The sequence below is a fragment of the Pelodiscus sinensis genome, chromosome 6, assembly GCF_052426305.1.
Source record: "Pelodiscus sinensis isolate ZL-2025 chromosome 6, ASM5242630v1, whole genome shotgun sequence".
NCBI classification, from domain to species: domain Eukaryota; kingdom Metazoa; phylum Chordata; order Testudines; family Trionychidae; genus Pelodiscus; species Pelodiscus sinensis.
This window is the reverse complement of record NC_143057.1, coordinates 32,272,933-32,297,994: the sequence shown is the minus strand read 5'-3', so window position 1 is coordinate 32,297,994 and position 25,062 is coordinate 32,272,933. Positions and strand designations below refer to the sequence as shown.

The 25,062-nt window shown below is 40.9% G+C and overlaps 1 protein-coding gene across 2 annotated transcripts in view; it reads left to right on the top strand.

The window, feature by feature from the left end:
• Window positions 1-492: 492 nt before the first annotated feature.
• Window positions 493-25,062, top strand: part of DMRT1 (doublesex and mab-3 related transcription factor 1) — an 80,268-nt gene continuing 55,698 nt past the window's right edge. Inside the window, exons 1-2 of one of the 2 annotated variants that reach the window (XM_089779114.1) lie at window positions 493-1,145; window positions 6,411-6,597. In XM_089779114.1, coding sequence (XP_089635240.1) covers window positions 828-1,145; window positions 6,411-6,597 — 505 coding nt within the window. In that variant the 5' untranslated portion in view covers window positions 493-827. 2 annotated transcript variants of the gene reach the window in all.

Here is a 25,062-nt window from a genome sequence, read left to right as displayed (position 1 = left end):
TCTATGTATGTCCTGAGATATAGATTTAGATACAGATTTCGGTGTGAAATGTGGACATACCTCTTATCAAAACACAATGTGGGAGCTCCTCAGCAGGGAGCTGCGCTGAGGATTTGTTTTAGGATGAGTGGGCCGGGCAGCTGGTGTGCATGCAAAAATCTTGTAAAATGAGCAGCGTCCATCTGGAGTCCCAGAGATACAATGAACATGGCACCTCTTGGTATTTTTATTGTGCGGCCTTTAAGAGTGCAAAAATGCAGCTGCAGCTGTCTCCCCGTGACCAAGGAACTCTGCTCTTTATTCCAAGATCAACTGCTCTTGGATTGGTGTGTAATAATATCTGATGTAGCTGTTCCCACTTGTCCCCAGCCCTGGAGCAAAGGCAGCACGAATCCGACCTGCTCAGTGTCCTAGGCCCTGCTGCAGCGTCTGGGCGGGAAGAAGTGGGTGGGAGAGGACGGGGGGTTGTCTCGCTTGCTCTCTGCTCCCGGGGAACGTTCCAAAAAGTATCCAGCGTTCTGAAAAAAGTAGCGAATGTTCCAACCTTGCTGCAGCCCGCCCGCCAAAACCCAGGCAGCGCAAGGGTTGGTCAACGTTACTCTTTCTGCTGCAGCAGCAACCGTAGCTTCAAACTGGGCAAAGGAAGGGGAGGGGCGGGACGGGGGAGGGGGGGCAGCTGTTTTATTTGGGTCTCATCGGAGCAACCAGTTCTGCTGCAGCAGAAATTGGCTGACACTTGTGAGCCGACCCTCTCTTCTCCCAGCCCCCGAAACATTCACTCCTTCCCCGGCCCCAAATTGTAGAGGCGAACCAGCCGATCAGAGACGATGCCCAATGACTCCTCGTTCAACAAGCCCTCGGCTTCATCGGACCACCATGCCCAGGGGGGTAAGATGGGCAGTTTTGGGAAAGCCGCCGTTCTGATGACAGCTGCTGCTCCTGCCGGAGGTGGAGGGGCTGCCGGGGTGTTGGCTCCAGCCGCCGCCTCGGGAAAGAAGTCTCCCCGTCTCCCCAAGTGTGCCCGGTGCAGGAACCACGGCTACTCCTCGCCACTGAAAGGGCACAAGAGGTTCTGCATGTGGCGGGACTGCCAGTGTAAAAAATGCAGCCTGATCGCCGAGAGGCAGCGGGTGATGGCAGCCCAGGTGAGCTGGGATAAAGGGGGAATCAGGCCTCCCGGACGGAATAAAAAAAGGGAGGGCGAGGGTTGGTGGAAGGTGGCTTTCCTAGCACCTCTCAGAACGGCCTCTACTCGAGGACCACCCGGAGTTGAAGTTGCAGAGCGAGGCGTTTACAAGCTCTGATTTCACGTTGTCCCGCGCAGAAATAACAATCCCCCCAAGTTGACAGGTTCTGCTGGAGAGCAGCCGCTAGAAACGCAACTACACCTGCTCCCCAACGCCTCCTTCCCTCAGGCCTCCTCTCGTGGCTGCATGTTGCCCTAGCCTAGCCCCCCTGGGCTGGCGTTCTGCTGGCGCATCTCTTCTTACTGCGTTGAAACAGAGACTGGGGGAGTTCCACTCTGCACCTACTTGCGGCCACTATCTTTGCCATCATATAATTTCCGTCTTACCCTACTACTAACATACGTTCTTGTTTAAAATATAAACCTCAAAAAGGCCCATTACGCCTTTTATCCAGCATCAGGGCATTCCCTTCCGATGTTCGGGACAGTGTCAAGAAAAAGCGTTTGTGCGATCTGACCGGCTGTCTCTTTCGCAGGTTTCTTTCTATTTGTAAATTGCTCAGAGTGTGTTTTGAAAACCAACTTCCAATAAGTGGCCTCAGATATTTACTTAAAGCTACAGTTGTAGTTTGACCGAGGATTGCTCACTATGTTATTAGAGTGAAGAGGATAGTTCATACCATGTTTTCTAGAGGAATAGAAAAAAAAAGACAGGTTTTGCAAAGTTGGAGGATAACACATGCTTGCTTTTCCCTTTCGCAAGTAATAGCTTTAACCTAAAGCTACAAGAGAAAAAGGAAAAATCTTCCAAAGAAGAGGTGGATCTGTTTGAGTTGAAACACTCCAGTAAAGTGATAGGGGAGCCATGAAACATTTGTGTATTAGTTTTAGGATTGCCAAAGAAACTGAAACAGAAACATTTTAAAAACAGATGATTGTCACACAGTGTTTTTTCCCCCATGTTAACAAATTACCACATATTTCCTCATCAGTTTGATATGTATATTCTGTTTACTGTATGAAAGAAAATAGTTATTTGTTTTCAAACTAAAATATTGATCAAACTGGATGGAAGAATCTGAACTTACTAAAGAGAGATAAAAGGACCACATTGTTTATCCACTCCTGATACACACACAGATTCAAAAGTTGAGAGTTTAACTTGGGTTGATTGCAGAAAGCTGGTTCAAAATGATATTTTTATCATTGCAATTGTTTTTTTAACATCTACTATCATGAATATTTTGTCTAATTGTATAACCAATATAATGGATTAAAGAATAAAACTATTTTCTTAATAGGAAAAACAATGACCTCAAGAAATAAAGAATTTCTTTGAATTTTGGAATTACAAGTGTTCAAAAAGAAAGAACAAAATAATTAATTTTTTTAACCTTAATAAAATGCTTTACTTTGCAGCTACTCCCAATAAATGAATTAGAATGATTTTCTTTATAATTTGGTATGACATTTTTACCCTTTACTTACAGCAGTATTCAGAAGTAGTACTAGTAAATAATGGATAATTTAAAAAAAGCAGATTTTGAATAATTTGTGAATGTATTTCCTTTGCAAAAATGAGTAAAAATAAACATATGTATAAACTTTAAATTCTATTAAGACATTCAAGATGCAAGTTTTCCAATGAAAAACTTTAATCGTGAATTTTCTATTGTAAAAGACATCTTCACTTACTCTGTATGGATATTTTTTGAAAAATCTGCTTCATGTAAGATCTAGTTTTCATATTGTTGAAGGGAACTGTTAATTATCTTTAACAAAATTTGGGGGCTAATCAACTTAATGAATGATGGAAGCAGGACTGAGTTGTAATTTTCCTGTTTGATATACTTTTTTTCCTGATTATTTTTCTTTGGTGTTAGGTATATTGTGGTTAATTTCTAAGAGTAAAAATATTTTGGTGGCATTTTAAAAACTTGTTTCCCATGAATTGTTTAAAATATTAGCCATTTGATGTCTTATGCTCTTGAGTTGAGCTGGTTTTAACTGAAAAACAGGAAACAAATCTTACTAGTTGTAACTGGGGGTTCAGCGAGTGCTGCCACAACATCTGGCTTGAAGGGGTTTCCATTATATACAGGGTTTATTATTTGGTTTAATGGCTCCCAGTTACCTCATTATACAGATTATTCAAGCTCTAATAGCTACAGGTGCATCTACACAGCACTGTTAGCATCAAAATAAGCTACGCAATTTGCACAGTGCAAAATGAGTAACTTATTTCGAGCTATTTCAAAATAGCTTATTTCATAATTTGGCGCTGTCTACTCAGCACTAAATTTCAAATGACTCGCTATTCCAAAATGACCCTTTATTGGGACATTGGAATAAGCCACCCGTTGTTTCAAAATCTATGAGGTTGAACAGTTGGTCTTGCATTCCTTTCTTGTGTCATTTTGATAGAAAAAATTCCTTGCAGGCATTAGTTATGCAAGTAAATGTTGCAGGAATGAAACCTATGGATTCAATTCTGCAAGTGGCTGTCTCTGAGAACTTGCAGAATCCACATTAACTGTAATTCCCTTGCTCTATGTCTGAAGTGTGTGGCTGGTTGACATGTTTTTAAACCTTGAAGTGCTGGAGTCAAGTTCCAGTCCCTGTTCTTGGACTTAATCGTGTTCTTGGACCTAATCATGTACTCTCATTGACTTCAGTGAGAGTTTTCCCCAAATAAGATTTAAATATTGTTATTTTAGGAGATCTGACTGCAGTGATTCTTTTGGAAAAAACTATAGATGCTTTTTTTTTTAACCTCAGTGAACATAACACACAAAAGTCCTGTTATGACATCCTGTGAAAAAGAACCATTTGAAATTGTAAAGTATCAGGTCCTCAAAAGATTGTTCTCATGCTGCTAGGTAGCTTCCACAATTTGCTTAGATCCTCTCTGCACATAGGCCTAGATCCCCATTAGGCTTCTAACTTTCAACCTGCTACCTGTGTGGTTCTGGGCCCTAGACATTGTACCTTATTTGGGACTGCTGTCTTTGCCTAACTTAGAGCTTCCAGGAAGCACTGAATGTTCCCACACATCATTTTAGTTGTTTTATTTTATATATATAGAAGTTAAAATCCTTAAAATCTTCACTTACCACTCCCAATATATTTTGCAATGACCCATTTTCAATAAGTGGAATCTTCCTGCACCATTAAGCTGACAGGGTGCTTCCTACACCATTAAGCTAAATTTTGCAAATAAAATTGTAAGAGCTTTTGTTGGAATACTTTTTGTTACAAGAACCACTATTAAAATGATGTTTTTAGGGGTACAACAGCATTACAAAAGTAAAGAAAAACAGCACTGTTCAAATTAGTATTGAGGGGTAGGTCTAGATAAATTATAACGTAGCAGCTCCAAAAGCGTGTCACCTCTTGCAAGTTTCATGGTGATTTCCAAAATTGACATGCAAACATGGACCAAACTGTCACATATCTGGGAAATCCCAGCATAGGGGATTATAAACTCTGATGCTATGTGTATGTTAGCCAAATGACTTGTTAGTGACAATGGTTCTTTGCACTGGGTGCAGCTAAACACTGTTGTAACTAAACATGTGGATGGTATCATGAGCTTTCGTGAGCTAAACCCACGTCTTCAGATGGGCCATCTGAAGACGTGGGTTTTGCCCACGAAAACTCATGATACCATCTACATGTTTTGTTAGTCTGTAACAGGAAAAATTAAAAAACAACAATAGACTAGTAGCACCTTAAAGACTAACTTGGCTACCCCTCTGAAACTGTTGTAACTGCCACTGCAGACAAGAGAAAGTTGAGCCCTGTAACACAGTGGTTCTCCCGCAAGGGGTATGCATATCCTGGGTTGTATATAGAAGGGGGTACTCAACTCATCTAGATATTTGCCTTCATTTACAACAGAATACAAAAAGCTTTAGCAAAGTCAGTACAAACTAAAATTTCATACAGTGACTTGCCCTAGATATTGTGCACTGAAATAGATAACAATATTTATATTCCAACGGATTTATTTTATAAATCTATGCTAGAAATGAGAAGGTAAGCAATTTTTCAGTAGCAGTGTGCTGTAACCTTTGCATTTTTATGTCTGATTTGGTAAGCCAGTAGTTTTTAAGTGAGGTGACACTCGGGCTACGCAAGACAAATCAGACTCCTGAAAGGGATACAGAAGTCTGGAAAGATTGAGAGCAACTGCTGTAGCAGGATATGTGCATGGCCTCTTTCTGCAGTGGTGCTGAACATGTCTACACCTGTAAAAGCTCTTGCTGGTTTAACAGGGCCTGCTGTGACATTTGTTTTTCTCATGTGGACAAGTTCACTAGCTCAGCATTTCCCTTGGTAGTGTGGATTGGTAGGATTGCTGTAGAACGTTCAGGCAATGGGACCTATGGATCTGGGGTTCATTTGACTGGGAGGCATGTGTATCTTGGTGGGTGGTCACTGCGGCAGCCATATTCCCAGGGGCTCTCTGATTGCTTTTGCCTTGCTTTCATCCTGTGTGCTATGAAAACTTGTCTGAGGAGGGTTCAGGGGCGGCAGCCTGCAGGGGACCTTAAGGGCACTATTCCTCTAAGCACTGGCCTCCACAGATCTCTTGACATCTTCAGAGTTGCTATTTCTTGTAGGGTGAGAGCCCCTGTACTCATGCAAAGCTGCAGCAGCTACTCTGCAAGTGGGAGCTCCCAGAATTCCCTGCCTAAAGGAGGCTGTGCACTAGTAAAAGAGAGACTCTGTTTCCCCTTTGCTCAGATCCCCAGCAGCTTGAAGTAAAATAACAGTTTTTGAAAGATCTTTCCGGCTTTGCCTCAAGGTGACTGTATTAGTGGAATGCAGCTGACCCTGCTTAGAATTTTTAACAAGAATGACCTGATGTTAGCCAATAGCATTTATACCCGTGCCCCTGCTGGAAACAAAAGATATATTTGTTTGTGGCCATTTTGTGGCCACAAGAGTGTTTCATGTTACCTGCGTAACCTAACTGAAGTTCTCATATTATGAATTAAAGTTAATTTTTGACTCACCCTGTTTCATATGATCTTTCTCCTCTAGACCCCTCAGAATGCTATTTACCCCTTTGATGTCCTGAAATTATTAGCCATGCATTGCTGGAATATACTAAGGGGAGGGGAGTGTATATCCATTAAACTTGCGACCAGTCAGTAATTTCCCTTGTATTCATTCTCAAACCGGAGAATTGACACAGATTCTTCATTCTTGTTTCCAGGTTGCATTGAGAAGGCAGCAGGCCCAAGAAGAAGAGCTGGGGATCAGCCATCCCATCCCTCTCCCCAGTGCCCCAGAGCTCTTTGTAAAGAAGGAAAACAATGGTGGCAGCTCCTGTTTATTGTTGGAAAGCAGCAGCCCGACACATTCAACAAACACGGCAACTACGGCATCCAGCACCCCAGCAGGTAAGGGGATGGGGAGAAGGGAGGGAAGGGTTCTGGCCAACTCTAATCCAGACAGCTGGTTTCAGAGAGAGGCTGCTTTTTGTTTTTCTGCTTCTTATAGCTGCAGTGATAGGTCTGCTGTGTGTTTCGTCTTTTTCCTTCCCACAGACCAACAGTACAGTAGAGAGAAGGATGACAGAGAAGCGAGGGGGGAAGAAATCAGCAAACACTTTTTCATAGTTTTTCCTTTTTAAAATAATGTGGAAATCAAAATGGAAATATTAGAAAACATCATCAAGCTTTTCTGTTGTCTAGATGTGTAGGCACAAAACAAGTCTAGAAACGGAATATAATTAGGGACGTAAAATCCTGTTTAAAATGTTAACTGAGCGATTAACTGGTAAACATACAGTTTAAACGGTTAAGTGGTGCCCAGCCAGAGTCTGCTTCCTGAACCCTCTCCTGCATCTACCTTCCTACCCTGGACATGAGTTCCCTGCACTCAAACTCCTTCCTAGAGCTTGTACCCTGGACCCTCTTTTGGACCCCAATCCCTCACCCTGGGCTAAGCCCAGAGCCCCTCCCACACTCTGAGCCTTTTGGCCCAAGACCAGAGCCTGCATCCCAACTCCCTACTCCAGCTTGGTGAAAATGAGTGAGGTTCAGGGAGGAAAGGGGATGGAGAGGCCTCTGAGAAGGGATGGAGCAGGGGCAGGGCCTCAGAGAAGAGGCGGGAAGGAAAAGGGGCAAGGGTATTTGGATTTGAGATAAATCTTACATTGCACTTAAACTGGAAAAGTGATCCTTGTGGTTGAAAAGTTTGGAGACCAATGCATTAGTGAAATGGCCCAGTTGAAGTACTTGTGAGTTCTGCCATTGAGTAAGTGGGGCTCAGTTTTCACCATTGACTTTAATGGGATTACTCATGTGCTTCAAGTTAAGGACACGCATAACTATTTTCAGGATTGAGGCCCCACTGGTCTGATTTTCAAGACTGTGTGCCCATCTGCTTTTTAGCTGCCCAGATATAGATCTGCGCATCTAACTTGGCCTTTAGCTCTGGATGGTGTCTCTGCAGCATATTACATGGATGTGCATGTTTTTCTCCCTAAATACAAATAGAGAGATGTACAGGTAAATACATTTATATTAACATACATAGATTAAACTTCTTTTGCAGTGGATCTATATATGGTTAAGGTGATGCCAGCCCTAGTGTAAGAGCTACGGAGAATCTTTCCCTTTGCAGTCCAAGGTTCTTTCAGGTATTCTGCACTTATCTTTATTTGCTTACTGTTACTCTCAAGTGAGAGTTTAAGGAGTCACCTGATTTTTAGATTAAATGAATGGATTGTGCATTGATGGGATAAGGCAAGGAGCATTGGGGGAGTGGAAGCGCAAGATAAAGGGGACAGGGGTAATGAAAAGCTCTATTTTTAAAAATAAAGAGTCTAGGAATCCAATTCTGGTGACCAGTGTTCCCTTTAATCTTTTCCATCTATCTGCAGATTTTTCCATCAATGTGCAGAATAATTTCATATACTCTGAGGCATAGGTGAATGTGCACCACCAATAGAAACACAAAACCAAGCTGTGGGTGCTCTATTCATTAGCTGAGCGGTATTTGAATTTCTCCTGAGCAGCTGCACAAGCACAGAGCTGGTGACCAACCATATCATGAAAGATTCAAAGCCTTCAAATGTGTCATGTGAATGAAATATTACGATGAGTCACAGTGAAGCCAGTACCCATTTGGACACTCTTCTGTTTTTAGTGCACTAACTTGAGCAAAACTAGCACATAAGAATGGACATTCTGGGTCAGACCAAAGGTCCATCCAGCCCACTATCCTGTGTGCCGGAAGTGGCCAATGCCAGGTGCCCAAGAGGGAGTGAACCAAACAGGTAATGATCAAGCGATCTCTCTCCTGCCATCCATCTCCACCCTCTGACAAACAGAGGCTAGGGACACCCTTCCTTAACCGTCCTGGCTAATAGCCATTAATGGACTTAATCTCCATGAATTTATCTAGTTCTCTTTTAAACCCTGTTATAGTCCTAGCCTTCACTACCTCCTCAGGCAAGAAATTCCACAGGTTGACTGTGCGCTGTGTGAAGAAGAACTTCCTTTTATTTTTTTTAAACCTGCTGTGGATTAATTTCATTTGGTGGCTCCTAGTTCTTATATTATGGGAACAAGTAAATAACTTTTCCTTATTCACTTTTTCCACACCACTCATGATTTTATAGACCTCTATCATATCCCCCCTTAGTTTCCTCTTTTCCAAGCTGAAAAGTCCTAGTCTCCTTAATCTCTCCTCATATGGGACCCGTTCCAAACCCCTAATCATTTTGGTTGCCCTTCTCTGAACCTTTTCTAATGCCAGTATATCTGTTTTGATGTGATGAGACCGTATCTGTACGCAGTATTCAAGATGTGGGCATACCATGGATATATATATAAGGGCAATAAGATAGTCTCCGTCTTTTTCCTATCCCTTTTTTAATGATTCTTAACATCCTGTTTGCTTTTTTGACTGCTGCTTCACACTGCCTGGACGTCTTCAGAGAACTAGTCACAATGACTCTTTCCTGATAGTAGATAAATTAGTCCCCATCATATTGTATGTATAGTTAGGGTTATTTTTTCCAGTGTGCATTACTTTACATTTATCCACATGACATTTCATTTGCCATTTTGTTGCCCAATCACTTAGTTTTGTGAGATCTTTTTGAAGTTCTTCACAGTCTGCTTTGGTCTTAACTATCTTGAGCAGTTTAGTATCATCTACAGACTTTGCCACTTCACTGTTTATCCTTTTTCCAGATCATTTATGAATAAGTTGAATAGGATTGGTCCTAGGACTGACCCTTGGGGAATACCACTAGTCACCCTCTCCATTCTGAAAATTTACCATTTTCCATCTCTCCACCCAAACTGGGAAGCACCAAGTAAGGCAGCAGGCAATCAGGGCTTTGATGGTCTGAGCACTTGAGACTCTGTCTTACTCTGATGAAAAGAAAATGCAGGGGTAGAATGGGTTTGGTTTACAGCAGCCTAGTGAATGTGCCCTGTTTTGGAGGTGGTGATGTTATGCCTCAGAATCAAAACTTTAGTTGAAATAAAAATGAAGTCTTTGGCTCTTCTGATTGAAAAGATAATCTTCCAAATATGAATGGAACATAACTGATGGAGCAGTGCCTGCTGGAGTCTGCAGACAGCCCATGCCAGTAGCTTTGAATTCTAAACGGCTCCTTTTATCTCCCTGACCCTTAGGTAGAGAGATCATAAGCTGACCTTTTCCCAAAGAATGGTGTACATCAGAAATGACAGGTGCAGAGAGAGCCACTCACATGACAGGAAGGACTCTCACAGCATTGCTATGGAAGAAATGTAATTATTGCCCTCATTTTGGGGTTTTGTTACATATGATGCCTTGGAAAATTGGGTCTGGGCATCATGTCTACATTGAGGAGACCAGAAGATGCTGTATGATAAGAACATAAGATGATACTTCAAGTTTCTGGGTTTCCCATGTGTATGCAATGGAGACTCCCCCAAGACGTAGCATGCTAAAGCTCACACCTATTTATCTCCAGGAAGCTTTACACATTGTGGGCTTCTCCTCCATGTTAGGTTTCCTACAACCTTAGTCATGGCATCATTTCTTTGCCTCCATACTGGCACTGGTACCGATCAAGTGAAATGTGCCAGTGTTAGAATTTAAATAAGCAGTGTTGGCAGTGTTGACAGCATCTCGCTCAGTGGTCCCCAGTCTAGAGTAGGGGCATCTGGATGCCGCTCTGATATAACTGTTTAATAATATGACAGTTTCATTTCAGATAGAACATATGTTTAACAAAATCTGTAAACTGGCCAACGTAATAAAGAAAATCTCCAGATTAAATATGGAACCGACACTTTGTTAATGTCACTGAACTAAAGAAATTAAAGGTTTAGTTCATTGTTATTTTTCCTTTTGATACATTTATCATGAATGATGGAAACAAAAATGTTTTCTTTATATTTTATTATGTAGGAGCTCCTTTTATTAAGAGTCTGGGAGAATGGCAAAGTTTTCTACATATAGTTAGATAATTATATGATTAATGGTTCTTTGGCAAAGTAGCATTTAAGTGTTTACAGGCAGAGATTTTCAAATCCATTAATATCCACTTTATATCCTCAGATATTTCATCCACTGATGTAGAGATCCGTGACCATTTTTGCAGATTATGGATCAGATGCAGATACAAATTTTGTATCTACAGCCCTGCAAAGCTGTGGATGTCTGCTTTATATTCATAGACTATTTTTGCAGATCGCAAATTATATATGGATACAAATTTTTTATCCCCACAGGGGTCTAAGTACAAGTACACAGTGTTTGTTTGGGAAACAATGCATAGAAACTTAAACTTAAAAAAAAATCTTCTTTACTAGAGATTTTTCAGTTAGGGTGTGTCTACACAATGAAACTAGCTCAAAATAAGCTATACAAGTTGAGGTAGGCAAATTGTGTATCTTATTTTAATCTAATTTTGAAGTAAAGCACTATTCCGAGATGTATCTTAACCCTCGAGGAACAAGGGTTATAGGGAAGTCAGAATAGCGAGCCCGTTATTTCAAAATCTATTTTGAAATAACAGGCTGGTTTAAAAGATGCAGAATAGCTATTTCAGGATACCAGTGGTATCCCGAAATAATGCCACAGTCTAGATCAGGGCTACTCAACTTTGGAAGCCCCGGGGGCTACAATGATATTCATAGCACATAACAAGGAGCGTAACTTAAGTGTGGTTGCATATACATGCAAGTATATATGCAAATAGCTTCTTTCACACTGATGGGCATAAATACAAAGATTAAGGCAAGACTACACAACACGTAGGCCTCATTTAAGTCAGTTCTGTTGATATTAATAAAATGCAATATTTACCCAATTTCCACCCATATGACAGCACTTTTAATGAGCAATGACAGTCCAGGAATTTAACTACAAAAACACATATCAAAAGACCACCATTATATTGACTCGCAGTTGTGGAGCGTGTTCTCAATGGAGGCCATATTCAAAGGATCCCCCCACAGGCCACGTGTTGAGCCCCACGTAAACCCAAACTTCACCTGGGCTGCATGTTGAGTTGCCCTGGTCTAGACATACCATTCGAAAATATTGAAATATGACAGTTGCAAAGGATCTACTAATGTTATGTGCTGAATTCTCACTGGAAATCAATGGGATTTGGACACCAGATCATCAAAGGTATTTAGGTACCTAACTCTCACTGAAATCTGGGCCTTAAGTCTCTTAGGCCTCTTTAAAAAAATCTCTCCTTTACCCTTTTAATTTCCTTTTTTCCTCCTTTTCTATTAGTCTTTCACTGTGTTCATGCTTTAAGAAGAGCTACATTTCCAGTGATTGCTTCTGCTATGGTGTACTCTGTTTCTCAGAGATTGATATTGCAGGCTTGGAACCAGGGTTTCTTTAAAAAAGGAGAAAAATATGGCCTTTGCAAGAGGAAGACACATGGACCAGCACTAGCAAATAAGAACGGGGTAAAGAAGCCAATTAAGAAAATGACCTTACCCTTTTTTTCCCCTACAATCAAATTTCAAGTTTTTTGCATGTTAAAAGTCAAAAAACACTCCATGTCTCTCGAGCTGACCAAAAATGGTCAATGATTCATGGGAACATCAACACTTTTTTCTAGTTATTTTTATTTTGCAATTTCAAATTTTGAAATTACATGAAAATGTTGAAATCTATACATTTTTAGCCAGCTTTAATATCGACCAGTGTTTTTCTCAAAAATGGGGGAGCCCAAAGTATGGGTTGAAAAAGGACAAGGGTTGGTATCAGCTTAGCAGCTCAATATAAAACTTTTCCAAAGAAATCTGTGAGATGAGTTCTTTGTATAGAGGGGCTTGCAGAGCCAACCACATGTAGATGGGACCAAGGCTAGAAGAACAAAAGGGATGAAACCCCGATTCCGTTGATTTCAATTGCAGAACTCCTATTGACTTCAGTGGGACCAGGATTTCCCCCAGGATCATAAGGTTAAGCTGCCATATTTGTATGTAGGCTCTTAAATAGACTTGGGCTGAGCATTCTTAGCACCTCTTGACTTCACTTTGGAAACTCTGAATCGGTGCCACCAAGATCCATATAGCTTGAGTCAGGGTATAAAGGAATAGGTTCTTTCTTCCTTTCATGCCCCTGTATGGGCATCCTGTCCAATCACAATGTAGCTCTAAAACAAAGGTAAATGGAGGCAACTGTTCTTATTGGTTATCTATTAGATTGTGAGATGGTCTCATTGCCTGGGCAATTTTCAAACCGGACTTGACAAAGACCTGTGGAAAATATGGTAATGAACAATCCTGCACTGTCAAACGTGAGCTAACAAACCTGCCAAGAATAGGTCTTTTCTGTTTCCAATTTCTATGATTCAGTATTGGATTTGTAGGCAGTATTGGGCAGTGGAATGGATGTGACTTCCCAATGCACTGGAAGGCTCATCGACAGGAGGGGCCAATCGCCCCAGGACCTGGTGATTCAAAGGGACGTGGGGCTCCAGCTGCCACTGCTGCCGCAGCAGAGTATGGAGCCTTTTAAATTACCACTGGAGCACTGTGAGGTACCATGTGGCACACTCCAGGCAGCACTGTGGGCAGCACCGAGAGACAGCTTCCATCAGTCCCACCCATTCTGGGAGCATGGAGCTGCCTCCCCCCACCTTGTCCAGGTTGTTGTTGGCTCCCCTGTGCACTGGCATTGCAACAGAGGCAAGTCTTCTGTTTGCTGTGAGTTCTCTATGCAGGGGATACTTCTTGTTGGGGAAGTGAGGTATTACTGCTTCTTGCTTTGGTAGAGCCATATTTAGGAATGCCACAGAGATTTTTGAGCACCTCATTATAAAAAGGGCATAGATAAATCTGAGAGAATGAAGAGAAGGGTGGCAGAAATGATGTACAGCTTGTCGAAAAGGAGACTAAGGGTGGGTGCTACAGTCTATAAATATCTGAGCAGTAATAATATGAAGGAGGGGGAGTGATTATTTACAGTACTTGAGACTGCATAACAGGGAGCAGTGGCTTGAAACTAAAAAAGGAAAAAAATTAAATTAGACAGTAGACACTTTTTTTCCCTACCTGAAGTGCAGTTAGGCAATAGAATGACCTGCCTAAGGACAAGGAGGTAAGTGAAGCATAATTGTTAGAGGCTTTTAAGAGAATATTAGATAACATATTTCATGATTAATATGGAGGGTGAATACTGATCAATGCAGAGGTTAAACTAAAAGATAACATAAGTCTCCTACAGGTTTGATTTTTCCTCTGTTATTCAGTGCCTACAGGCTCAGGTTGGGATTTAACTACACTTAAATAAATCATAACTTAAAACTTGATGTTACAGGTTAGTTTGTCCGTGAGCACATGTTCCCAGTTTATTCTCCACTCCTGTCGTTTGAAGAGTGTGTATTTTATGACATCTTTCCTGATTCTGTTGTTAAATACAGGTGTAACGTGATCTTCCTTACATTTCGCACATCTCTCTCTCTCTCTCTCTCTCTCTCTCTCTTTCCCTGGACTAAATCCTAAAGTACCACATATTCTTGTGTAAGGCCCAGAAAACATTGCAGGAGCACTGATGCAGCAAAAATACATCATGACAGGTAGTTAAGAGCAGGGCTGACTGAAATTTTCCAAGTTAAAATTTTTGAGTGAATTTTTCCTAATTTTCTTTTCCGGTTTTCAAACGGCATGAAAACATTTGATGAAATTTCAATTTAAAAAAAATCCTGGTTAAATAAAGAAGGGTGGAATGGCAGGGAGGTCACTAAAACATTGTTTTCCTACCAACTCCAAAGAAGAGTTAGTCAAAGGGATTCTTCTCTCTGGTGGGTATGCTGGAGAGAGCTCTCTGCACTGCCACATGGAAATTGGATTTGTACACAGTGTGAATGCACTAGGGCCACACTTCTCATTGGTGGGAACAGTGAGCTATATCTGTCGCTGCTCCTCTAAATTCTGCTGTCTTTGGCCAGGGGCTGGATAAGTGTATTTGGAGAACACAAGACACATGGTGGTAGGGAGGCTCTTTCCCCTGGGTTCTGCTGTACATCAGGTATTCTTTTATTGGGGCTTTCTATGATTTCCCTCTGTATTTATGATTTCCTTACTAACTTCAGAACATTACAGTGGATCCTCTTTTACTTGGGCTTCTCTGAATCCGTAGCAGCTTTTTTGATCAGCATTTCTGACATAGGGTGAAATTTTCAAAGGCACAGATGAGACAGATACCCAACGGGGTAAGTTATCATAGTGCTCCATTGACTTCAATGGTGACAGTTTACACCAGCGGAGGATCTGCCTGAAGTGTCTCGTCCCTGTTATAATTAGAGATGTAAAAATCCTGATTAATCAGTTAACTGGTTGAATAAGAGAGATCCTGGTCTGGGGCTGCTGCAGCTGTCAGCAGCAAGAGCCTCCAGGCTCTGGTCCCAGTACTGGGGTTACCACCGGTGCCTGACTGGGGGGCTGCTCCCAGGCACCAGTTAACTGATACCCAGTAAGCATCACCCGTTAAGGGTGATGCTTACCGAGTAACCAGTTATCCAGTTACCCATTCACATCCCTAGTTGAAAGCCTGGGACTTGGCTGCCTGTCTGTTCTTTGTGCCTCTAAAACATATGCCAGGAACAGGAATCCCCAAAATTAGATTGCAGATTAATACACAATATCAGATTACGGGGGCATTTTTCAAACACAGAGAAAGAAATTTGTTCCATTGTGATTTTTTTAGGCACACTGTATTAGTCAGCTCTTTGTGCTGAACTGCTTGTTTCATCCTGTGCCCTTGAAATATTTCCTATAATTTGAATGTGTGGTGTTTTAAACTTTTTTTAAATCAACAAAAGTGGAGACTAAACCATTATTGCACACTTCCTTAATTAAAATTCTGGTACTGTCCAGTTGTTTCGTTGCCCCATATTTTATACCTCACAAATCCTAATTCTTTCGCTTTACTTTTTGATCATCCATCCTTATTTATAGGCTTGGCAGAATTTGATTTTTATTTGTTTTATAATTTTGTTGGATAATATTGGCATTTATTTTGAAGCATGTTTTCAATTTTTATTATTTTTAAATTTGCACAGCTGCATTAAATTGTGGGAGGTTAATATCAAATATAAAAAGATGTAAAGTAAACATCTGTAAACAAAATACTAAGTTCTCAACCAGTGTTTTTCCTGCTTTGCATACAGTAAATTTTTAGTATTAAGAATGGAAATATTTTGCATTGGTTTGTGAGTGTTCTGTGGAATCAATGTTTACTAACATTTACTGATAAAAACTTAATTCTTCCATGACTGATTAGTTACCATATTGGCCCTTATTTCACATTTAGTGTATTTGTTGTGTGATCATCTTTATAAAATTAAGGACAACATGGGTGCTTAGCTGTAGGCATCCATACACCTAGACTTACTCATCTAAATAATCTGCCTACTTTATGTTGGCTCTGAACCACTGAGAGCTGCAGGTTATGTATATCTTGGAATCATCCAATTCATATAGATATTCAATAGTGTATTTAAGTGTCTCAGTTTAGGCACCCTGTTTGGAAAAGATGCCCAAACTTCCTTTCCAGTTGCCCTTCACATCTTTGGCTAAATTTTCAGGAGGCGCCTCTACCCACGGATCTGTATATACACAGGCCACTTACACACTCAAGGTCAGATCCTCAGCTGCTGCAAAACATAGCTCCAAGGATCTGGCCCTCCCTTGCTTGGCATTATTGCTTGTGTATGTAAGTGCTAGGTATGCAAAAGTCATTTATGGGCACTTGGCATTTTTTTGGATACATGTTTTTGCAAGTATAAACTCTTATCACTTGTATACCCTAGTAATCAAGTGCAAGAATTGTATGTGTAAGTTATTTGCACATATTAATGCAGATGGATGGTTCTGTACCATTCCTAGTCATAATGCAACCAAGTGCGTGTCTCCATAGTAAAAAAACCCAGGCCTTCCCTTTATTAATAATTCGTGTTTTTCAGAAACCTTTTGGGATTTCTGTCATCATGTTGCTTCTAATCAAGTGGTCTCTGGCAAATTCTGGCCATCAGCTTACTCCCTTTGTTATTTTTAGTGTGAGCTATAATGATTTTATCCCAGTCATATTTCCTCCAAGGTCTTCTATCTCAGATACTTGTAAAGCTATCCCTCCCTACTAATGTTTTCTTTGATCTCTTGTTAATGACTTAAATCCATACAGAATTTTTGTTTCTCCTCCTCTTCTGCTTTGTCCTCTGAATCTTCAGGATGTTTTTAATCGTTGTCTGGGCTTTTAGTTTTCTTTCCCCATTTCTTTTCCATAATATTTCTTTGACTTTAAAAAAAAAATCTTATATTATTAAACCAATAATTTAATGTTGGTTTAATGTAATGTTATCTGTAGATAAATATATATATATATATATTATATATATATATATAATGTGTATATTACACACACACACACACACACACACAGTGGTCATGCTCACAGTGGGAGTAATGAGATTGAAAACCATATTACATTATAACCCCTTATTTTTACATACCCTTAATTTTCTAAACCTTTTGAGCCCTGCCAGGCAAACATTCTTATGTGTTTGTAATTGTATGCCCATGAACAATTCCATGGAGTGTAAATATTTCTATACATTAATTTACAAGTCTGCTTGAGCGTTAGGGCCTTAGTCACAAATTGTGAATGCTTGCTCTCTGTCCAAAGCTGAATTTTTTATGTGCGAAACTTTGAGCGAAATGTTACTTATTTTTGAATTACAGAATGTGTGTGTGGGGGAAAGGAAGAATGCATTTTCCTCACTTAAAAAAGCCAACCCTGCGCCCCCCCCTTTTAATTAGGAATGTAACAAACTGCTGACAGCTTTGTAAGTGATGTGTAGTATTGTTGTAGCCATGTTGGTCCCAGTATATTAGAGAGACCAAGTGGGTGTGGTAATATTTTTATTGGATCAATTTCTTGTGGTGAGAGAGACAAACTTTGGAGCTACACAAGAGCTGTTCTGTTGGTGAAAGAAGCAACCTGTTGAGCTATGGATCAGAAGAAGTTGGTCCAATAAAAGGTATAATTACTTCATCTGCCTCGTTTCTGTCATCTTATAAGCTGAAGAAGGACTATATGTCAGATATCAGGACTAGTACCTTAATTTGATTTGGGAGGCAAATTGCTTTTTATAATTTAGCAAAATTAGGAACACTTTAATATTGCATACTGAACACATGCAGCAGATTTTTTTTTGAGAGGTGCACACTTATGGATGGACAAAGTGGGCTCAGTCCACTTCCATCGAAATTACTGGGGGGGTTTCCAGGGACTTTACGGGGAGCTGAATCAGGCCCAGTGTAAATAAATGCACAACTGAGAAGCTAGTTGCTCCTTACTGCTTCCTCTGATCACACAGTCTCCCACGCACTGTGGTCAACCCTCCTGTCCCCTTGTTATTTTCTCAGATTGTTGTGCCTTTTCAAAATATTTATTGTCATTTAAAGTGAATTAAAGATCTTAAAATGACTGTTTAATTACATGATGGGAACAAAAGGAATCTTAATACTAATACTAGACCATTACTTGATGGAAATGATAGAATTGTCAATAGTAATACAGAAAAAGAAGGAGGGTTCAATAAATATTTCTGTCCTAAACCTGGAAAAAAATGCCAGATGATGTAGTCACATCATATGATGAAGATAAAATACTTTCCATTCCAACAGAAATTAAACAGGGTGTTAAAAGAGCAACTACTAAAACTAAACATTTAAAATTAGCAAGTCCAGATAACTTGTATCCACGAGTTTCGAAAGAGATGGCCAGAGAGCTTGCTGGACCACTAAAGTTGATTCCTTTTTCAGTAATTTTTGCAGCACTAAGGAAGTTCCAGAAATTGGGTCTCCTTGATCCTTGGGGGCCAGCTTAGCTTTCAGCATAGGTTAGAACAGGGTCGCAACTCTTCTAACCTGTGCAGGATAAAACATTAAGGAACCACTCTGTTAGCACAGCCTGGTAGTTAGGGTACTTAGCTAGGAAGTGGAAGAAACCCAAGTTCAAACAGCTTCAAGAGGAGAAAGCCACATGCCAGAATATCCCATAGGCCAGACCTTAGCACTCTTTCCTGCAATAACAGAAATTCAAATTAAAATCTTTTCTCCGCCCTCAAGCAGAGAGGGGAAGTAAATCTGGGTCTTTCACATGAGTCCACTCACCGTTAAGCGTATGGTTACAAGGGAGGTGTTATCAACACTCCAGCCATTTTGTGAATCCTTTTACTATGCTGTTGCCAACGTGCTGAAAATCTGAATGAAATTAGTAGGGACCAAACGAGGTGTTTTGACCATTTTAGTTTGGTAGAAACTATTTGGCCACCACGACATACATTCACATAGTTCTAGTTGACCTGGAACTGCCTTTTTTTTTTTTTTTTTTTTTAAGCAAATGAACTATTGTCCAAAAAATATGGCCTTGTTCTATTCGGAGTGCTTTACTTGCAATCGTAATAATATTCTTTTACACATTTTTCTTTTATATTAATTTCTTAATTTATATTTCACCTAGAAATAAAGTCTATTGGACACTGGTTTAAAACTTAATTTTAGTTCAGACTTGGGAAAAAAAACCCTGTATTTGGGAAGCATTTGCTTATGCTAGCAAACTCAGATAGTGACTCCAGCATTATCGTTGGCGGGGAGGGGGAAATAATATTCATTCCTTCAGTATAAAATCTGTATTGTTTCCGGCAGTAGAGTAAACCTTGAGAAACATAAGAGTTTAGGCATTGACGTCTTTACGGATAAAGCCAGCTCCTGCCCACAGGCTGCTTTCTCCTGATAGTGTTCATTTTATGCTTGGGCCCGCTTGATAATATTTATAGAATTAGCAGTGTTACTTCTCACCCTCACTGACTGTGGTGCAGGACATGCCAGACATTTCTGAGAGGTGTCAAAAAAATCATTTGAAGACATTCTTAATCACTGGTTGTTTTGTCTCACGGGCGAGCACGGTAGTGAGAAGAGATGTGGGTGAGGTAGGAGTTGCCAGGTGGGATGTGCCTCAAAAACACATTGTTAGATAAGGAAGTGGTGCAGTAATTAAGTATGTCCCTGTACATTGCAGCTGTACTGAAATAACAGGGGGCCTGGAAGACTATAATACTTTCATTGTGCCCTTTTTTAAACATGAATTTCTACTTTGGTAAGAAAATGCGGTTCTTACATAGTCACTGTTCAAACATCAGCTCCGTGTGTGTGTGTGTGTGTGTGTGTGTGTGTGTGTGTGTGTGTGTGTGTGTGTGTGTGTGTTTTCAGAGTAATATCTAATAGTTTTTGAATAAGAATACATTTTTGTTCCATTTTGCTCCTCTTTGCCCTCCACAGCTTAGAGAGAGCTGAATTATTTTCCTTCTTGTGCATCAACAATAGAATGATTTATTGAGTTCCAATCAGCTACATTTTTGCAAATCCATTGAAGGTAATTGGCTTGCACCTGCACCACTGAAGGCATCATCTGAAGACACCAGGGCTTCAGAGGCATCATGGAGGGCACAGTTTAGCTTGTGGACCCTTTATTACTGGTGATGATGGACAAGAAGGTGAAAGTAGGCTTGGCTGAGTTTGCAGGGCTGACAGGAAAAAAGTGTAAGCGTTGCACATTTGAGCAGGAGGCAGTGAGAGACAGTGAGCAAAGAACCCCATAGAGCCATTTTTCCAGAGACACTTATCAGAGTAGAATTGCCCTTTTAATTCTGTCAGTGCATTCAGATGTCTGCGACGGGCCCTCAGTAATAATTCGTTCCAAGTGTAGTGTGTGACCTACTGTGTAAAGATGGGAACGAACAAGTGCAAGCTCCTCTGTTGCTAAACGAGCTCCATTCATGTCTCTGGTGCATGTGTCCTGCTACATAGCACACAGTTACAAGTGTGAATGCTTTGAGTTACCTGTATCCACCAGTCCTAATGGGATTGCCATTTTCTTGAGCACCAGTACAGAGCCAGAGATAGACTCATAGACTTTAAGGTCAGAAGGGACCATTATGATCATCTAGTCTGACCCCCTGCACAGTGCAGGCCACAGAATCTCACCCACCCCTCCCAGAATAATCCTCTCACCTATATCTCAGATATTGAAGCCTTCAAATACTTTGAAGACCCCAAGATGCAGAGCATCCTCCAGCTGTGATCTGTGCCCCATGCTACAGAGGAAGGCGAAAAACCTCCAGGGCCTCTGCCAATCTACCCTGGAGGAAAATTCCTTCCCGACCCCAAATATGGCGATCAGCTAAACCCTGAGCAGGTGGGCAAGACTCATCAGCCAGACACCCAGAAAGTTCTCTAGTAATTCCTATCATCCCTCCATTGACCTATTTCCCACTGATAATGAATGGTCAATTAGTTACCAAGATCATGTTATCTCATCAAACCATCCCTTTCATAAACCCATCTAGTTTAATCTTGAAGCCAGATAAATCTTTTGCTCCCACTACTTCCCTTGGAAGGCCGTTCCAGAACCTCACTCCTCTAATGGTTAGAAACCTTCGTCTAATCTCAAGTCTAAACTTCCTACTAGCCAGCTTATATCCATTTGTTCTTGTGTCCATGTTGGTATTAAGCTTAAATAATTCCTCTCCCTCCCTGGTATTTATCCCTCTAATATATTTAAAAAGGGCAATCATGTACCCCCTCAGCCTTCTTTTGGTTAAGATGTCACTCCATTGGTTGAGGAACCTCGGCAATACACCAGAGTTACTCTCTCTTCATAGCAGCAACAAAATGGCTGAGGTAGATCTCCATGTCTGCCCAGAGAGTCTAATTTAAGCAATCCTTTGAATGCCTTTGTTTTTTACATTGGGCTTTTTTGTGAGGGGGAGAAAGGAGAGTTGCGCTGATGAAGCTGCCCCATTGCACACGTGTAGGTCTTGATTCACAGTTCTGTGCTACACGTGTGAAGCAGTTTATACCTGGGCAAAGCATGGCCATCCTGTGAGCAATTTTTTTGAGCTACTGAAGTGCAGGAAAAGCTTTTGTAAAGTTTCTTGAAATGGGTGCGGGGATCCTGCTGTCATTTTATAGTTAAAAATGGCCAATTGATTTTTATTGGAATTTTCTTAACAATACACAGATGTCATTATTTTAAATTGACCTTTGGGCTAAGAACAAACCTGTGAACTTCGCTAAAAAGTTATAAATATCTGAAAACTGGGAATTAGAAAGAAAGTGCCTCCTAAATTTATATCTGTAGAGTTGTCATAAAATAATTTTTAAAAACAAAAATCAGAAACATTTCTCAGGGAGTCAGTTTTTCCCCATTATTTAATTACTTTATTTTTCTGGGTAAATAGCTTATTTTGGAGACAGAGTCTGTCACACCACAGTTTCCCAAACTTTTTCAGTCGCAGAGCTCCTATGGGATCCTGAGAATTTGACGGTGCCCTTTAAAAAATTCATAGTATTTTAATTCAGTAGGTACCCAAAGTTTTAGAATTCTATTTTTATTTCTTATACATTTTTCCCCCAAGGAAACGATCAGAAAATTAGTAGCAAAATAGCAGGGTCATATAAGGGTGTCTCTACACTGCACTGTAACTCGAAATAAGATATGTACTTTGATTTCAAAATAGCTTATCTTATCATTTGGCGCTGTTTACGCAGCACTAAATTTTGAAATAGAGCGCTATTCTGAAACGTCCCTTACTCCTCGTAGAGTGAGGTTTACAGGGACGTTGGAATAGCGAGCCCGAAATAACGGGCTTGCTGTGTAGACGCGGGATAGCTATTTTGGGATACTTCGATATCCTCAGAGTTCCATGGAGCACATGTTGGGAAACTTGGTGCCACACTGACTCAGTGAATAGTATCTTATTCATGGAGTCGGCCCATTGGTTTCAGTGGGACAACTTATGGAGTAAGATGCTACCCACTCAGGCCACGTCTACAGAGCAGGTGCTACAGTGGCACAGCAGCATAGCTATGCTACTGGGGTGCCATAATGTAGACTCCTTTTGATGACAGAAAGGGATTTTCCATCACTATAAGAATGCCATCTCCCTGAGTGATGGCAGTTAGGTAGGCATAAGCATTCTCCCATCAAACGGGGTGCCTCCACACCAGAGTTTAGGGTAGCATAGATATGGGACTCAGTCAGGGTGTGAATTTTTCACATGTGTGAGCACTGTAGCGATGCCATACTCTTAAATGTAGACCATACTGTATGGTAAGTATCAGTATCTGAACCTTAGCTGGATGTCTGAGGGAGGTAAGCCCTGGGGACCTGATGCTCCATTCACTTTCACCAATATACATAAGGAATGACTCCACTTAAACCAGTTGGGCTTGATTCTCATTTATACTAAGGCACCTTTACATTGTTCTTCAGTATAAAGGGACCTTAAATTAGGCATAAATGTAATTTACATCCACATTAGGGTCTCTTTGGACAGAACAGTGGAAAGGGCCTGAGTGTAAATGAGAATTGGGCTCAGCAGAGTTACCCTGGTATAAAACTGGCCTAAGTGAAGAAGGAATCCAGCTAATGGGACTGGGGCAAGAGAGAGGAGGGAAGTGGGGGAGAGTGGAGTTGAAGAATAGATTATCTGGTGCTTTCTCTGGGCCATCTGTTACTGCTGCACTTCCCAGCTTAGGCAATTGTCCCACACTCCTACCTGCCCTTTATTAACAGAGAGAAAAAATATGACCGAAACATTTGGGGGGTGATTTGTAATGTTTCAGATTGCTCCCTGTGTTACATACCTGTGTAGGGTATGCATAATGCCTCATGCTTAAACAAATTACTGCTGCCTTTTGTATGGGCTCTGACGAGTGCTCTAAAGGTCAGAAAAGCTTCCTTAACAAATTTGATAAGATAGTGCAGTGAGCTGTAAAGGCATAAAGTCCTGGGGGTCGGAGACCAGACTAGAAGAAATAATTAAGCACGGTAATGGGTAATTACGGATAATGACCTCTTTTAGGGGGTGGCAGAAAATACACAGCCCCACAGCCTTGCCTGGAATGCACATTGCCTAGCACATTAACTTTATAGCAAGCTAACAGTTCAGCACTGGAACAAAAACAAATCCCTAATGTACCAGGGAAATATCATAGACATTTTCTTTTCAGAGGGAGAACAAACGTGAGGGTTTGGTTTTGTTCCATCACCTCTCCCCACCCCCAGCCAAAAGAACACTGATGTCTAAGCAGAAAATAGTTCATGGTGCCAACTTTGTTTGACATCTAAAATAGCTCTGTCATGACTGTCTGGTGGGAGAAACATATTGTTCCAACATTTCTGATTATTGCTTTAGGGAGTGATTTCACACCAGCCTCTTTCAAGGCTGCTGTCCGACTTCAGAGCCAGCCATGAATTGAACTAACACACTGCCAGGGCAGCATTGCTAGGCTAGTTAATAGGGGAGTTCAGATCTATTCAGCTGAGCGGGGCATCAAGTGCAGAGTCTAGACTCATATGAGGGCTGAAGACACGTAGTTCAAGAATGAATAATTATTCCAATGGTGGTGGCCTGACTTTTTCCCATAATAGAGGTTGGCTTGTGGTAAGGTAGAACCATTACTATGATGAAAACAATCACTCTTAGTCAAAAGTCATATAGAATGGCAAAGCAGTACAAAGGCTGGAGATTACATGCTACAGCCAGACCATCAGAGTGGGGTACAGCTTCCTGCTGCAGAGGTGAATGGGTTTTTCTACCCCAGCTTAAGAGAGTGTGTGTGTGTGTAGATACACCCACTGGGTTAATGACAATGAGGCAATGGATTACTTGCTGATTACCTATTCTATTCATTCCTTCTGGGGTACTTGGTATTGGCCACTATTGGAAGACAGGATCTTGGGTTAGAAGGACCTTTGGTCTGACCCAGTATAGCACTTCTGATGCTCTTAGGTGCAGAAGTCAGCAAATGCAGACAATGAGGTTCATGTAATGATGGTTATTCACAGTGCACATATATGGTTTTCCCTTCTGCTATGTATATCCATGTAGCTCCCATGGAAATCAATTAGATTTGTATATATCTAAGACCAAATTGGGCACTTTGTATATGAAGGTATGGTTTTATAAGTGCAACTAGCAATCCAAAAAGCCTCATATATATATGTTACAGTAAGAACTGTTACTTTGGAATTTGTTGATTAGATGTTTAGTCATGTAATTGTGTCCATAAGGTGGCATTATTATGCGCTTTTGTATTTAGTGTGACTTGATTACTGAAAAAGAGAAAATAAAACAGGAAAAGAGTGATTTTAATACTGACTGGGATGTAGATTGCCTTGTGCATACCCCCAGAATTTTAGCAGCTATGGGGTTCCTCTGACTTGCAGACTGGCATTGTGCAGTGTGTAAGGAACCAAACTATGGTACTGCTGGCTTCTGACCCCTTGGGGCTGCTGGCCCAGCTGGGCTGGAG